Here is a 15,685-nt window from a genome sequence, read left to right as displayed (position 1 = left end):
ATTAAAAAAATTGAATGTGAAATCCATGACAGGATCAAGCTGCGTGCACGCAGATGAGAGATATCCTATAGTTTGTGCTCGGACTCATTAGGTTCAATCTTTCGTGTGATATATATATTTATGATTTTATTTAAGATGGCCGGTCTGGAAGTAGGGAAGAAGCTGTTTGCCATAAATGGAGATCTGGTGTTCCTTAGACCGTTCTCTGAAGTGGAAGCTCTCCTCAGGCAGTGTTTCAACAGCAAAGGCCCGCTCAGAGTGCTGGTCAGCACCAAACCCAGAGAGTAAGTCGGCCAACTCTGCCTGTGTGAAACCAGTATATTGTCTACATTCATCAGAGTGATGCATGGACCTTCTTTCTCTGTCGGTCTCCAGGACAGTAAAGATCCCAGACTCGGCTGATGGACTCGGTTTCCAGATCCGTGGCTTTGGTCCATCTGTGGTGCACGCTGTCGGTAGAGGTATGACATCGTCGCCTCTACTACTTAAGCCGTCTGGCTTTATCAGCACAAACCCTTCCCCTCTGTGACTGTGGCACAGCTGGCAAACAGCTGCCAAACCGGTGTGCATGACTTGAAGACAGTAAACTAAAACAATCCCCTAACTTCACTCCCCCTGCCCCACACACACACACTCACACACACACACTCCCTCAGTTCAGGGTTAGCATGTTGCTCTGACTATTAATGAATGAAATAATGGTTGTCAGTTGTTTAGATTTTTTAATTTAGTGATGATTAATCATTATAAATCATAATTAACCTGTACATTTTGAATGCCCTAAAAAATATGATATAATTATATATATAATGCAGAAGTTTTATAGTTAATTTACAGATATACCTGCAGCTCGCTATTAAAAAAATGCCAGTTTTTAGCTAGATAGCTAGCAACATGGAAAAAGGGTAAAAAACTTTCTATACAGCGCTTTACATTTGATGTTTTAATAACAAAATTGTTGCTGTATTTTTAAAGGCTATTCATATATTATTTACTTTATCAATGGCCCAAGAAATGTTTGCTGCTAACTAAACTGAACGTCTTCATGAAGTGATAACATCCAGTTCTTAACATTGGAATATAAAATATGCACAGTCTCTATTTCAGTAGCCGTCTCAACAAACAGGAGGGATATTCAGACAGACATGCACTTCCTTCTGATAGTTGTAAACCTTGACAGTCTGAGCTTCGTCCCTCACTGAGGCCCAAGTCGGCTGCAGATAAACAACATCCCCTCCTCTCATGCTCCCTCACGCTCCCACCTGAGCTGCCAAACAGGAAACAAAGTTCTAAATACAAAGAATAAAAATCCTTTGAATATGAAACTTTTTGTTTACACTGCCACCTGCACGGAATCACAGAAGGTCCTTGACCTTGACACATGGCCCCTCTCAGTTTCGCCTGTCTTTGTCTTACATCAGGCACAGTGGCAGCCGTCGCTGGCCTCCACCCGGGACAGTGCATCATCAAGGTCAACGGCATCAATGTCAGCAAAGAGAGTCACGCCAGCGTCATCGCTCATGTCACAGCCTGCAGGAAGTACAGGCGACCCTCACAGGTGAGACGGAGGCAGAGAGGTTGTGTCACACAGACATTCAAACTAATAGAGGTTCAGTGCTTCAGTGTCAACACAGTGATTCCTAAAGTTGACTGGTTATTTCAGAAAAATAAAAACTTCTTAAAATTCCTTTAATATATGAAACAAAAGTAATAGGAACTAGCAGAGGTGAGAAAAAAGTGTATGTATATATTTACATATATATGTATGCATATATTTATATATACAGTATGTGTGTATGTATATACATATACATGTGAAGATATATACACATATATGTATGTATATGTAGATATGTAATAATTATGTCTGTTTATATTAAAGTACATATATCTACGCATATATTTATATATATGTAAATATTTATATAGATAAAGCATCAAAGTATTTTCACAGTGTACGCTCAGTGGAGCGTGTGGACATGTGTATACTACAGTACTGAAATGAAATGAATTTTTAAAAAAAAAACTCCTTTAGTTTTGTTGTTGTTCCCAGTAATATAAAGGATCGACACAGCCTTCTACCGAGGACAGCTGTGGTCGTGGAGTCTTACAGCAGCCCCTGATACTCTGTGGGTGGAGGCTGTAGAAGTAGAACATCATAAAAGACCAACAGAAATGAAAGGAGCAGAGAAATGGGAAAAAAGGGCGAATGGTCTTTAACTGTGAGAAAAATACCATATATTTAGCATCACTTTACCCCCGTATCTCTGCCCCCTCCTCCTCCCCCTCCTCCTCCTCCTCCCCCTCTCCCTCTGACTCTGACTCTGTCTCTCCCTCCCCTGGGTCATTACGCAGAAATTATAGTAGTTTTTGGCTCCTCCGGCGCTGACCTCTGGCTCGCAGCGGTGAGGCTGCTGTGGGAGACTGGCAGGCAGCAGGGAGAGGTGGGAAAGGATCCGGAGGTGGCTGCGACGCAGGGTGGGTTTAAGCACTGGAGGCCGGGGGGCGTGGGGGCAGTTACGTCCATGGGAAAGTGGATGACAACAGACAAGTGTAAGAGGATAAACGGATGTCAGTCCACCTGTTGAAGGGGCTTGAAAACAGAAACCAAGATGTGTGTCTGTGTGTGTGTGTGTGTGTGTGTGTGAACTGGCGTCAACTGTCACTTTAAGTGGATTTCATCGACACTTTTGGACTAATGAAGCACCACAGGGTTTTAACACTACTGGAGATCTGGTTTACATCAATTATGGACACGTGGGAGCCACCCTCAGTGTGTGTATGTATGTGTGTGTGTGTGTGTGAGTGTGACCACAGAGCAGTAGGCAGGCACAGTGTGTAGCCTTGGCAGAAAAAAACTGCTGTGGCTTTGGGTGTGGATAGCACAGACTGATACACAGATAGACACACACACACTGCACGCTATTGTGGGTTGATGAGATTGGCATGGGTTTTGCTTTTGCGGCCGCACCGAGCACCATGTTTCCATATGTTTGTGAAACGTTTTTTTTTTCCCAGCGTACACTCTGCCAACCCAGCTGTGTCACTGTAAACCATATCTGGGCAGGATCAGCGAAACAAGCTGCTCTCTGGTCCAAACCTCAGCTTTGTACTAAACACACACACAGACACACAAACACACACAGTACAATACACTTACATCCTGCAAGACTAGTAGGATAGGAATAAGGTTTACGCCACAATAAACAGAGCGGTGTTGTTTTTCTGAGCCTAGGTGACTGAAATGGATCATATTGGTTAAATGTGTGTGAAAATGCTGCACTGAGAGGTGGCAGTGGAAACATAATACGATTTTAAACACATTTGCTGTCAATCATTTCCATACTTTTATGATGCAAAACAAGTTTCAATGAACCCAATAAAAGCCAGACATATTTTCTCTTCTCTCTCTGTGCAGCAAGATACCATTAAATGGGTGTATAACAACACGGAGAGCGCCCAGGAGGACAACCAGAGGGCCAGCCAGAAACACACCACGGAGGAGAATGGCGACGTCTTCGAGTGCAAAGTGGAAGGTGACCAGACTCGCACGTGCACACTCAACCACAGAGTTCTGCTCAAAGGTGTCTGCAGATGTAAGGCAGGCTTGTTAACAGGAACACAGCCCCGCCGCCCGCTCCAAACAAGCTCATCTGGAGAGTGTTAGTCTGTAAAAGCCGCCTCCTCGGGTTCATCAAGTGTTAATTCCCCCCCAGCGATTTATGGATCCCAACGAGAATGTAAAACAGAAAAGCAATTCCCTTCATCGCAAACAGCTCCGATTGGAATTTATTGCCATATTAAGTTATTGCTGCAGCTCAGGGCCAGTTAAGTTAATTTCCCTGGAATTGCACATCATTTGAGCCGAGGGTCTTCTATTGAAACGCACTCCAGAGTTAGTGGTGGGGGGACCTCCTATGGTGATGTGGCGACGAAAACACGTGTTCATGTTCACTTTGTGGTTGGGACAGAAATATAATCGGAAGAAAACTGATAACGATCTGTGAACACAAATCTGGTTTCATCACTCTTGTCTCTTTGCTCTTCTCTCTCGTCTCAGAGGTGATAGACAAGTTCAACACCATAGCCATCATCGATGGGAAGAAGGACCACGTGAGCCTGACTGTGGACAACGTCCACCTGGAGTACGGAGTGGTGTACGAGTACGACAGCACAGCAGGCGTCAAGTGCCAAGTCCTGGAAAAAATGGTGGAGCCGAAGGGGTTTTTCAGCCTCACCGCAAAGGTAGTGTCTGATGATTGGCTTGGATTAACTCAGAACACATGGACCGGCCTCTGGGAAAACATGTGTTTTTATGTTGTTTTAGTTTTACGGGACTGAGCGTGATGCTGGTAATTTCTGTTTAAAATTGCAGTTTTTTGTTTCGCACAAAAAAACATGAACAGCTGGTAATTTCTGTTTAAAATTGCAGTGTTTTGTTTCGCACAAAAAAACATGTCCGTACCATATTTGGCTAAGGGACATTGGACTGTCCAGTGTCTGGGTAAAAACCATTAAAATAACGTTCAATATTCCAATATTTATGTTAAAAATATTTACACTTTTGCCTGGATGTCATCAGCATAAACTTTCACAACAACATTAATCAAGATTTATTAGTCGTAGAAACAAAAAAAGGATTTTATCACCTTACAGGTGATGAATAGTGACAGTGGTTTTCATTACCTCACCACTTTTTCATCAGGTTTCATTAGGAAACCCCTTAAATATGTAAACACTTTTTTTTCCTGGTACTGTTTGGCCATTGGTAAAGAAATTAAATTGCAGTCATTACAGAATTTTAATTATACACAAAGATCCACGATCTATATTTTTGATTTCCTCGGTTTTTACGTCAGCACAGACAGTTTCCATCAACAGCCGCGCTGCAGAGGCTTGATGTAAGTTTGTAGTGACAGCTATGTTTTTGTCACTGCAGTTCCCGCTGTGTTAAGTGTTCGGTTTTGACATCCCGGCTGTGATGTTTCACAGGTTGATCATCACAGTTTTAGGATTCAGCCCAGACAAAAACACACACACACAGACACTTGATTTGAAAAATAGTGATCATAAAAAAGCACTGCCTCATACCACCAGGATCTACTCTGTACAGATTCTTCTTCCTGGAAAATTAACAGACATCATAAGTTGCGTTTACGTCCGAAACTGGTCGTCAGTTTTTGTTCCTGAAGTCTTTGAAAGCACCATGACAAATGAAACCCAGTAAAGTTCCTAAACATGAAAGCTGCTTCAGCCCATGTGATGATGAGTGGATTCCCATTTCGCCAAAGGAAAAGGACTCGTATTGTTATTATGATTATGACCATCTGCCTGAGCTGACCAAATGTTCCTCAGGGACATGTGAAATGTTTATTCTATTTAATTTTAATATCACTGACACTGTTGGGGTCCACAGCCTTCGTTTCCTGCTTCAGTCTCTTCCTGCTGCTGCTTTTTCTCCACTGACCTTTTTCCTCTCTCTCTCTCTCTCTCTCTCTCACTCTCTCACTCTGCCTCTTATTAAGACATTTTTTGGATCAATGTCTCTCTCCCTTCATTTATCTACAGTCTAATCCAGAAAGCCAGTGTTTTGCATCACTACATCATATGATTCACATTTTGATGACAAATCAAAAATCTATGAATCTAAACAGTTTACAATTGCAGGGATATCGAGTCTCCGATATGTTTATCATTTCCTTCAGCTTATTTTAATTTTTCCCCCCAAGTACAAAAATACTCTCAGTAATTTATGCTGAATTGCAGGCTACGTGACTCATTTTAGGAAAATGACCATATCAGATAACCGTCCTTTACACCATTGGCTCTTTCCGTGACCAGATCCTGGAGTCGCTGGCACGTAATGATGACACGCTGGTGCAGATGTGCAGCAGGTTGAGTTCCAGCTGTGACGTCATCCCTGAGGAGCTGCAGTTACGCTTCAGTGCCATGTGTGGTGACAGGGTGGAGCACATTAACCGTCGCATCACCAACTACAGAAAGGTAAAAATCCAGAGCTGTATACTGGTCTCTCAGTGGTTGCAGGATGCAGGAATTTTATTACAGTGGTTCTCAACATTCGGCAACATTGCACCCTTCTCACCTGCAGGGGTTATAAACAGTAAAATTACCCATTAGTTTATTTACTGTTTTTTGACAAGAAGACATTTTACCTTTAGCTATTGAGTCCAGAGGATTCTACAGACAAAAGTCTGTATGTGACATGTTTTATGTCATTATGATATAACCAAAATATTTTTCCTAAGCAGAAAAAAAAAACCTCCTAATGCAACACGAGTGTGAGTTAAAGCAGAAAAGCAGAAAAGATCAAACTCCAAATCAGAGCGGGCCTTGGATTAATTACCAGTCACTTAAAAATAGCCAAGCGCAGCCACAGCCAGGACTTGTTGCACAATTCCCTCCCGCGTTGTAACATTCCGGCTCGAACCCTGAGAGAGAAAGCGGGACAGGAAGAGATAAAAGATGGAGGAGGAGAAGACGAAGGGACAGGAGGACAGAGCACACGACACAGCATAAAGGGATTTAAGGACAGAGTAATTCTTGGACGTTGGGGTCCACAAAAGACTTGAGGTGTTGATGTGTTGTATAAAAAGGTCCAGCTCCAGGTCCATCTGGACCTTTTCAGCTGACTTTCAGCGGCAGCAGCCTCCAACTATCTGTTAAATCTAAGGTAAATGAGACGAGATGTTAATTTCACCTCCGTCGTTAACTCCAAAAGGATCCAAAAGTGTCAGGTCCAAAAATTTCAGGTCTCTCCGTCAGACTTCTGGAACCCTGCTCTGTATTATGCTAGCAGTATTTTCCTGGATGACCTGAGGAGACTAGAAACTGATCTGATGGTTTAAAGCATCTGCTTTCTAACATCCATGAAATTATGCAGGCCCCGTGACAGAGGGTTCAAGGAAAGTGCAGGCACCAAGTGATGAAGAAAAAGTTGTGTTTGTGATATTCGGCAACACGCTGCATCATGTCCAAGCTGTGTCCTTCAGGCCCTTCAGTATCATGTTGCCATCTTGATGTAGGAAAGATTCTATCTTCTTTCATTTTAGGGAGGTTTTCCTCCTTATCAGAGGTCAATATATTCCATACAAAATATACACAGAAGTTTCTGTAGTTTTAAAACAACTCCACAGAGTAGATACTGGTCAACAAAGATGGAAACAGTCCTTATTGTTGAAGTACCACATAGCCGAGTTGAAAATCAATGACCTGTGGGGGGGTAAATCAGATACTTTTTCTAAAAGCAAGTGCTTCCTCCTTTATTAGGTAAATATATGGTTTGTCTCTGTAGTAAATGTATGAGCTGAGCTCTGTCCTTTTTCAGTTTTTATTTCACAATGAATCTCATTTTCTATGAAATGATGCAAGTAACGGCACAGAGTGTGAAAGAGCTGCAGCCTGGTCTGATGGAGATGGTTTCCTTTTGATGAATTAGCTTTAAAAAATAGTGTTTTTAGTGTCTCCTGATCTTCATGGAAAAGCAGAAGAGTGTCACTATAGGACAGTATCTCTGTCCACACTTTCCTTTTTTTATAGTTTAATCTTATGTTAAAAACGTATCTCTGTCCACACTTTCCTTTTTTTTATTGTTTAATCTTATGTTAAACATAACATTAAAAATAAAAATCTCTCCTCACCCTCTGCCTCTAAAACATCAGCTTCCTTCCTTTCTGTCTTTGCCAGTTTGCTCGGGTACTGAAGAACAGAGCGTGGCCCACCTTCAAACAGGCCAAGGCCAAGGTGTCCCCCCTCCACAGCAGCGACTTCTGCCCTACTAACTGCCACATCAATGTGATGGAGGTCTCCTACCCTAAAACCACCACCTCTCTGGGCAGTGCCTTTGGTGTTCAGCTGGACAACAGGAAAAACACACCAGAAAAGGGGGGGCGCAGCAGTGCTGAACAAGGTGAGCTTGGAATGAATGACCTGGAGAGTTTTGGTCTGGACTAGTTCATCAAGTCTGGAAATGCACTGTTGACTTTACAGTATTTGATATTTCAGTTAAGCCGAGTGCCATGGTGAACGTCCAGTACACCATCACCAGCATGGCGGCTCCCTCGGGTCACAGCCTGGGCAGGACAGAAGGACACGGCCTTCGCTTCCTGCTCAGAGAAGATGACCTGCTGACCCTGGACGCGTATCAGAAACTCCTCTACAAACTCAGCACAGCTGTCACGGAGATGGAGACGCACGGCGCCCACATTCATGAGTGAGTGGCTCCACGCACGTGAACGTGTTCATGCAGTGCATACATCTGTACCTGATCGGTACTATGCATGCAGAGCTTGAAGTCATCAGTCACAAGTGCACACCCCTGTGTTATATATTTTCAAATCATTGCCATGTGAGTCGAAGTCTTGGGTTTCAATACATTTCTAGTTTGATTTACTGCAAAAAAAAACAAAAAACAAAAAACTGAATCCTGACTCTGATTGTATTCACTGTGTTTTTAAAGGGTGTGAAAACAGATTGCCTCATGTAACAGGCTTTAACTTAGACAGCTTGTCCAGTCATCCCGCTGCATCTGCTGCTTGGTTGGCATATATTTTTGGACATTACTCCAGCACCATGTGTGAATTTGTGTGTGTGCGTGTCAGAAAAAACTAAAACAGAAGGACGAGCAAAAACAGACACATCGGGTAATTTTGATGTTTTTTTTCCCCCACCATATGTCTGCTGTGAATGCTCCAAAGTAATGCTAACACTCTATTAATGCAGGGGCTTTCACACATGGTCGTCTATATGTGTGTGTCTGTGTGTGTGTGTCAGTTGAGCATTTCCTGCCAGACAGAGTCTGTTCAATTTTTACAGTTTTTTATTCTGCAGATTATGAAGAGGAAATGCTGGACTCTTTGTCCCCTCCCCATTCACCCAAACAGGAAACTGAACCTCAGGGTGGATCAGTGTGTCTGGAGCTGTAATGAAGTACAATTGACTAACAGTGTTGAATGTTCATATTCAGCAGACCTTTACATTCTGTTCCAGCACACAATGCTCACCAGTCCTTCTTGTGCAGCATCAGTGTCTGTACCTTTGCACAGACACATAATAAGAACTGGATGTTCTAGTCTCTGCTGTCCTTAAGCTGCTGTTACTTTGGATTCATTTGTCGTGGGCAGCAGGCTGTATGGCTAGTAGTAGAAGGTCATATCAAAATTTCACCACTTTAGCATCACAGCCGGCTCACCGAATCTGCTAGTTTCCTTGGCGGCTACAGCAGCGTGTGACAGTCACTAATTATCTTCTGCGTTTGTGAACTAACAAAAATGCATCTTCATTTTAAAAAAATCTACTGACCTGTGCACTAGACTTCAGGTCTGCATTTCATTTAAACAGATATATTTATGGTCTGCAATGACCTGCGACCAATGCGTTCCCAAAATAGGGGCAGGTCACCTTTGGGTGGCACAAAGCTATAGTAAGAGGGGACACAGCAAAGTGTTTAAAAAGCTGGATTAAAAAGCTGAACGGGCCACATCCGGCCCCCAGGCCTTAGTTTGCCCATGTCTGGTCTAGACATTTTTGTCTGACTCGTATCACTGCCAATCAGGACTTTAATTACTGCGTGACAGCAGTGGGGAGGAAACACTGACCTTTGAGGAAGCATTTATCTGGAAAATAACTGTCTTGCCGTGAGACAGTCTCCACGCCACCTGCGTTTGTGGGTGTGTCCAACACTCTTGAGCACACAGCCCACTCTTCCCCTTTCCCTAGCTGCCTCACTTCCTTTTTGTCCTGTCCTGTTGATTTCCAACTTTCCTCTGCACTCAGTTTTCTTCACACCCGTCTGCAGTGGTAGACGCAGACATAAATCACTCTCCATGTGTCTGGGCGTACCTGACTTTCACAGCACTTCTTCATGATGTTGTAATGATGAGCCCCAGTCTCCATATTTATACAGCTTCTCTCTGTGCTTCTTAGAACAAAACCACCCTATTTAAATGTCAAAGTCAAGAATGGAGGTCTGCAGTAAACTTGTAGCAGATTAGAAATATCCTTTGGGGTAATTTAAGAAGAGAAAACAACTGTGTGTAGGAGGACGTTACATAATTTCTTGGCTAAGTGTGGAAGAAATCCATTCCGAGGCAGCGACCTGTGGACCTGGATCAGAGACGGGGGAGTCACAGCTGTAGCTGTGTGAGGACTTGTCTTGGTGACGTGCTGCCAATCAGGGTGTCTTCCTCGTCCTGAAGCAGCCCTCACCACTTTCCATTTTAATATTGTTTCCTAATCCCCCGCACTTCATTAATATCATCAGGAGCTGCGGTTGATTTCCAGCTGCAGGGATTATTTCCTGTTTTGAACTCGGTGTCGATTAAAGCATTATGCAAATGTTGTGGCATGAAACCGCCTCACGTGGAGCTTTGTGATGCAGATCCTCTGATGTGTGTTAAAGTGGGTTAAAGAGTTTTCCAGTCAAAGATTAAGAAATCTTCCCCTCACAGTTCTGCTCTCAGTTTTTTTCTCCTCGTCTCCACTACTCTGTTAAAGACCCTTCTCTGATCCAGGCTTTGTTCTCCTCTTTTGCTCCCTCACCTAGTTTGCACCCCAAAGGCCCCAAACTGTGCTCATTTCATTTTTTGGCCAATAGCCAATCACAGAGCCCGTAGAGCTTCTCCATAGCGATGAATGCCAATCTCCTTTGGAGGTGCTTTGTGCTGGATCCTGGAGTGGACCATAATGAGGGCATCTCTGTGGTCCACTGGGGAAACTGGGCCAGTGATGAAAAGAGTGTTGGAGGATGGTCGGATCATAAAAAGCAAAAGATGTTTGAGATGTACCCGACTAACATGAGGAGGACATGCTGTTTATTTTAGTATTTGTGGCTGATATGACCAGTTCACACACCTCAGGGAGCTGCCCTCTTTATCTTTAACAGGAACAACAATCTGTAAAATTTTAATTCTAAACAAATTCATTTGTGTGAGGCCTGAGTGTCAACTGTTTGCAGTTCTTCAGTTTACACCAAAAATTTTTCACTGGATCCAATTTGGTCTCTAATTGGACCGTTCCACACCTTTAATTTGACTCCAATCACACTACATTTGTTGTTGTCTTTCTTTCTAAAATTAGAAATTTCACACACACCCACAGTTGTTTTTTTTTTTGTAAAAATAGCCTCTTATAGATAACTTTTTTTTTCGTTTTAATTTTTCACACTTTGATAACTGTATCTGCAATTTTCAAAATAAACAATACAATTTTTTTTTTTTTGTATTTGTAATTGTCAGTCAGTATAAAGTTATCAAAATAAACAATACAATTTTTTTTTTGTATGTGTAATTGTCAGTCAGTATAAAGTTGAACTGACAAACTGAAAGTGGTAACACTGCCAGACACTAAAGTGAGGCATTGTGGGTTGTATTTTGCTAGCGTGTTCCATTCATGGTCTAGTTTACTGTGGAAATCTAATTTACATGCCAAGTGTAATTTTCTCACGTTCTGTCCAATAACCATAGACTGGGCCACTTTGCGGTTGTGTCTGGACCACATGTGGCCCCCGAGCCACTTTTTGAATAGATAGGTGGTAGACCTTTTTTCTTATGGACTAACTTACCTTTTTATCTAATGCCCCAGTTTGTTATATCGTTCTGACTTTATGGTGACTGTTGAATTTGTGATGCCTCAGGTTTTTTTATTCTTTTTCTTTTTGTTCTGTCTGTGCTGAACCTTCCAACAAAAGGATCCCATTAATGCTTCTGCTTCTGCCAGACCGTGGTAACGGCTGTAAGTTACAGCTCAGTAAATAGTTAGAAAACCCTCCTCCACCTCATTTGATTGCTGTGAGTGCACTGGCTGCTACTAAGTGCTGTTTTAACTGTGATTTGATAATTGGGTGAACACAGCCACATCTCACATTATAACAGGGTGTGTGTGTGCTTTCAGTTTTATTTTCCTTCTCAATTAAAATGCACAGATTATTGGTCACATTAAAGTCGGAAAAGGCGCTGAAATTTGATAATGCTGGCCTGGTTCTTTTACATCAAAACCCTGGCGTTTTTTAACAGGGCTGTGTAAACTCGTTCTATCCACTGTAAGAGTGGCCTTCAGCAGCCCCTCCCCATATGCAGTGACACAATGGAAAATTTAAGTAGACACAAATTAAAATGGGCCTAAAAAGTAAACAGACGTTGCGTGTCAACGTTTGTGTGCCTGGGGGAACATCAAGAAACGAAAATCCAGCCCTTGCATTTATTGGAATATGTCCCTAAACGTCACCATGTGTTGCTGTAAGTGTAAAAATATCCCGGGCCGATCTCTTCCTGCTCCTCTGGTGTGCTCCTGATAGAACGCGGATCAACAGGAACAGTCAGAGAGGAGCTGATCTCTGCAGCCTGTTGACACAGCTGCTCTCCGCTCCGTGCTTTGACCTCATAATACGCTGCCGATCCGGGTGTATCTGAAGTTGTTGGTGCGGAAGTGGAGCACAAACAAGTTTTGGTTTTGTTTGGCCCAGGTTCCCTGCCGTCGGAGCTCACGCTCCACGTACTGTATAAAGAAAAATGATAGCTCGCTGAAGGAGCACGTAGCAGCTTCTTGTGGAGCATCAGTGGGATCAAAGCAGTTGTTCTAGTCCTGCTGCCTTCAGTGTTGGTCTTGGACAAATGTCATTACTGCTCTATATATTTATCTCTCTGTGGGCTCTCCTCCTCCTCCTCCTCATCCTTCCTCTCCTCTTTCTTCCTCCATCAGCATTCTGTCCTCCATCACCCACCCTCCAGCATCAGAGCTGAGGACCCCAGAGAGTTACATCTCTGCAGAGAGTGAGGGGGAGAAGGGAGAGCGAAACGGGAAGAAAGTTTGCTTCAACGTGGCTGGTGACGAGCAGGAAGACTCTGGACACGACACCATCAGTAACAGAGACTCCTACAGGTAGAATCAGTCGTCAGAAACATGCAAACTCTACGATGACCTTTTTTAATATCAGTGTTGTTGACAGTAAGATGTTCCTTCTCCCTGTGTCTCTCCTCAGTGACTGTAACAGCAACAGGAACTCCATTGCCTCCTTCACCAGCATCTGCAGCAGCCACTGCAGCTCCTACGTCCACAGCGATGACATGGACTCAGGTACACAAATACAAAATGATGTTTCCTTTTGCATTATTTTAAATTTCATAGTGTTTGCATTTCATATCGTCACCATAACCCAGTGGTTCTCAAAGTGGGGAGCGGGTCCCCCCTAAAAGGTGCTGAATGATTGCATTCATACAATGTGAAAAACTGACTGCGTTTGAAATAAAGAACAAAAGAAGGCATGGAAACACACACTTTAACTTATCTCATAATCCTAGCTAATTGCTACCTCACTAATATGTAGCACTGCTACTGTTGTAGGTAGTTTACATACTTACGGCATCATCATAAATTAGCCTAATGTTAGTGAGAATTAGCCGAAAAGTAAGATGGATGAACCAGAGGAGGACTTGTTTTTTGGGGGGAAATTTTAGCTAAAAATGACACAAACAAACAGCCAAAACTGTTGTTCAAATTGATCTGTTGCAATGATTTAAGGTTAAAAATATAGTTTTGTCATATTTCCCAAGGGGAAAAGTCAATTAAGGAACAGTGAATTTCCTCCCATGCTGCTGCTGGATAAAAACAATTTCAGGAATGAAATTTCGTGCCACATAAAACCAGCCCGGGAGTCGTGTTTGGTCACATGACTTGAATGCAAAATTTACTGTAAGCTGGGGTTTGAATCAATGATCTTATCAACAGCTATGTTAAGTTATGAAATCCACTTATTTATATGTGAGAAGATTAACAAAAACACAAAGAAAACTTAAGAAAATATAATTGCATACGTCTGGTGTTTGACGTCACGTCTCAGCTGGAATTGTCATTGACGTGAAGCCACAGCTGTGTTTCCTGTTAAATATCCTTCCCCATGGTCTCTGATGACAGCTCTGACACACACACACACACACTTCCCATTGAGGTGGAATGTTAGCTATGAGTTGTTTTTTTAATTCTTCCTAAGTGTCACAAAGTACAAAAGAACATTTTAGGTAATGGTGACAAATTTTGAACACCTGTCTGCAGGCGATGAGATGCCGTCCAGTGTGTGGCTGTCACATGATAAGCAGAAGAAACTTCACAGCTTTTTGGAGCATCTCTTTAGCCAGGTGAGAGCGTCACTAATCAATTACATGATGTAATATGTGCAGTACACTGTTTAGTATTTGCTTCTGAGGAAAATGGAAAATAGAAAATATTTTTGGATGTCTTCATTCAGAGTGAGAAAACTCTGTCTCTCTCTGCTTCCTGTCACTGGTTTTACTCTACACTTTCTACCGCTCGTTTTTTCCGGGTATTGCTTGTAGTAAAAATATATTTGCTGGGCAAACAGCAAATACAGCAGCAAATTCAGTTGCTGCTTGTGACATTTATGAGCCAACGCAACGTTTTTTCTAATCAAATAAACACCTTTGGTCACAAATCTGATGTAGTCATGATGATATGAAGGTGGGACGTGGAGATATCTGATGTTTACAGCTGTTTAGATTGTTTATAAAAAAACCCCAAAAGGCTATTTCCACTGCGGAGCAGCTGATAAGAGTTGCAGATTGAGGACTCCGGCTCTAGATAAAATCTGAGTGTTTTGTGGTAACAGGACATGACCTTAATTGCCCTCCCCTCAGGTGGACTCCGTCACTAGCATGCTGCGTGGAGCGGTGGTGGCTCGGGCCTTCGAGCAGACAAAATGTTTCACTCCTGGAAGAGGGTTACAAGGTAAGAACCAGAGCGGTGTGCTGATGCGTCGCCATCCTTGAAACGCTCCTTCCTCAGCACATTTGTTACAACCACAGAACACAACAAAGCCATTACAACACACAAACGTCTGATACAGATGTGCAGCCTCGGTTCATTTCTTTCTTTTTTTTTTTTGCTCTTCACATTCGTCCTTGGGGGCAAAAAAAAGATAAAACTGTTAAAACTTCAGAGTCCACTCAGCACAGAGAGCAAACACTGCACTTTGTGTAAAAGCTGCAGCTGCCTGCACAACAGGGACTTCGACTTCCTGTTGTGTTAACAGTGTGTGTGTGTGCACAGATGTGACGGTGGAGTCATGAGGGACGGACATTGGACGGATTGAAACACCAGTTGGAGTCTCAGACTTATCCTTACATTTTATCAGCTCTGTCTCCCTGCCCTGAGAACTGAGAATGACTCTGCAGTTCTGTTGGTTTCATTCTCAACATTCATCGAGATAAAAGGAAACCAGCGGCTCTGCCACAGTCACATTGTCCTCCTGCAGTAATCTGATGACTGGGTTTTCTCCCAGGGTTCATTTGCCTCCAGACCTCATCTTGGCCGTGGTGTTCAACAGCTGTGGCTATTGTTACACTTCTGTGTCTATTACAGGAAAGTGGAAGAAATGTTGCTGGAAAAAGGCTGAACGTAATCCTCATCATTTCCTCCGGCAAATACACACCGGTTTATAGATACACACACACTGGTCGACAGATACTGTTAAATACACTGTTTGTGCGGTGTGTGTGTGTGTATTTACTTACTAATGCTTTATGTTAAGCAGCTCAGATATGAAATATTTATTGTTTTTTTATTTTCTTGGCCCTTGAACCTAAACTACAGCTGTAGTGCTTTTTGACATAATAGCGACCCCTTCAGCTCACAGTGAGTCAGCGATTTTAGATCTGAG

General features: G+C 42.7%; 1 protein-coding gene across 1 annotated transcript in view; it reads left to right on the top strand.

Moving 5' to 3' along the window:
* Positions 1-15,685, top strand: part of prex2 (phosphatidylinositol-3,4,5-trisphosphate-dependent Rac exchange factor 2) — a 79,258-nt gene that overhangs the window by 40,344 nt on the left and 23,229 nt on the right. Inside the window, exons 18-29 of the mRNA XM_008307770.3 lie at positions 136-284; positions 376-461; positions 1,422-1,558; positions 3,419-3,536; positions 4,061-4,245; positions 5,842-6,003; positions 7,705-7,927; positions 8,023-8,230; positions 12,715-12,894; positions 12,995-13,089; positions 14,065-14,147; positions 14,664-14,754. Coding sequence (XP_008305992.1) covers positions 136-284; positions 376-461; positions 1,422-1,558; positions 3,419-3,536; positions 4,061-4,245; positions 5,842-6,003; positions 7,705-7,927; positions 8,023-8,230; positions 12,715-12,894; positions 12,995-13,089; positions 14,065-14,147; positions 14,664-14,754 — 1,717 coding nt within the window. The remainder of the gene's footprint in view (positions 1-135; positions 285-375; positions 462-1,421; positions 1,559-3,418; positions 3,537-4,060; positions 4,246-5,841; positions 6,004-7,704; positions 7,928-8,022; positions 8,231-12,714; positions 12,895-12,994; positions 13,090-14,064; positions 14,148-14,663; positions 14,755-15,685) is intronic.

Source organism: Cynoglossus semilaevis, chromosome 3 (genome assembly GCF_000523025.1).
Source record: "Cynoglossus semilaevis isolate Cse_v1.0 chromosome 3, Cse_v1.0, whole genome shotgun sequence".
Classification (NCBI taxonomy): domain Eukaryota; kingdom Metazoa; phylum Chordata; class Actinopteri; order Pleuronectiformes; family Cynoglossidae; genus Cynoglossus; species Cynoglossus semilaevis.
Note: the sequence above shows the minus strand (reverse complement) of the source record. Positions and strands in the feature narration are given on the sequence as shown.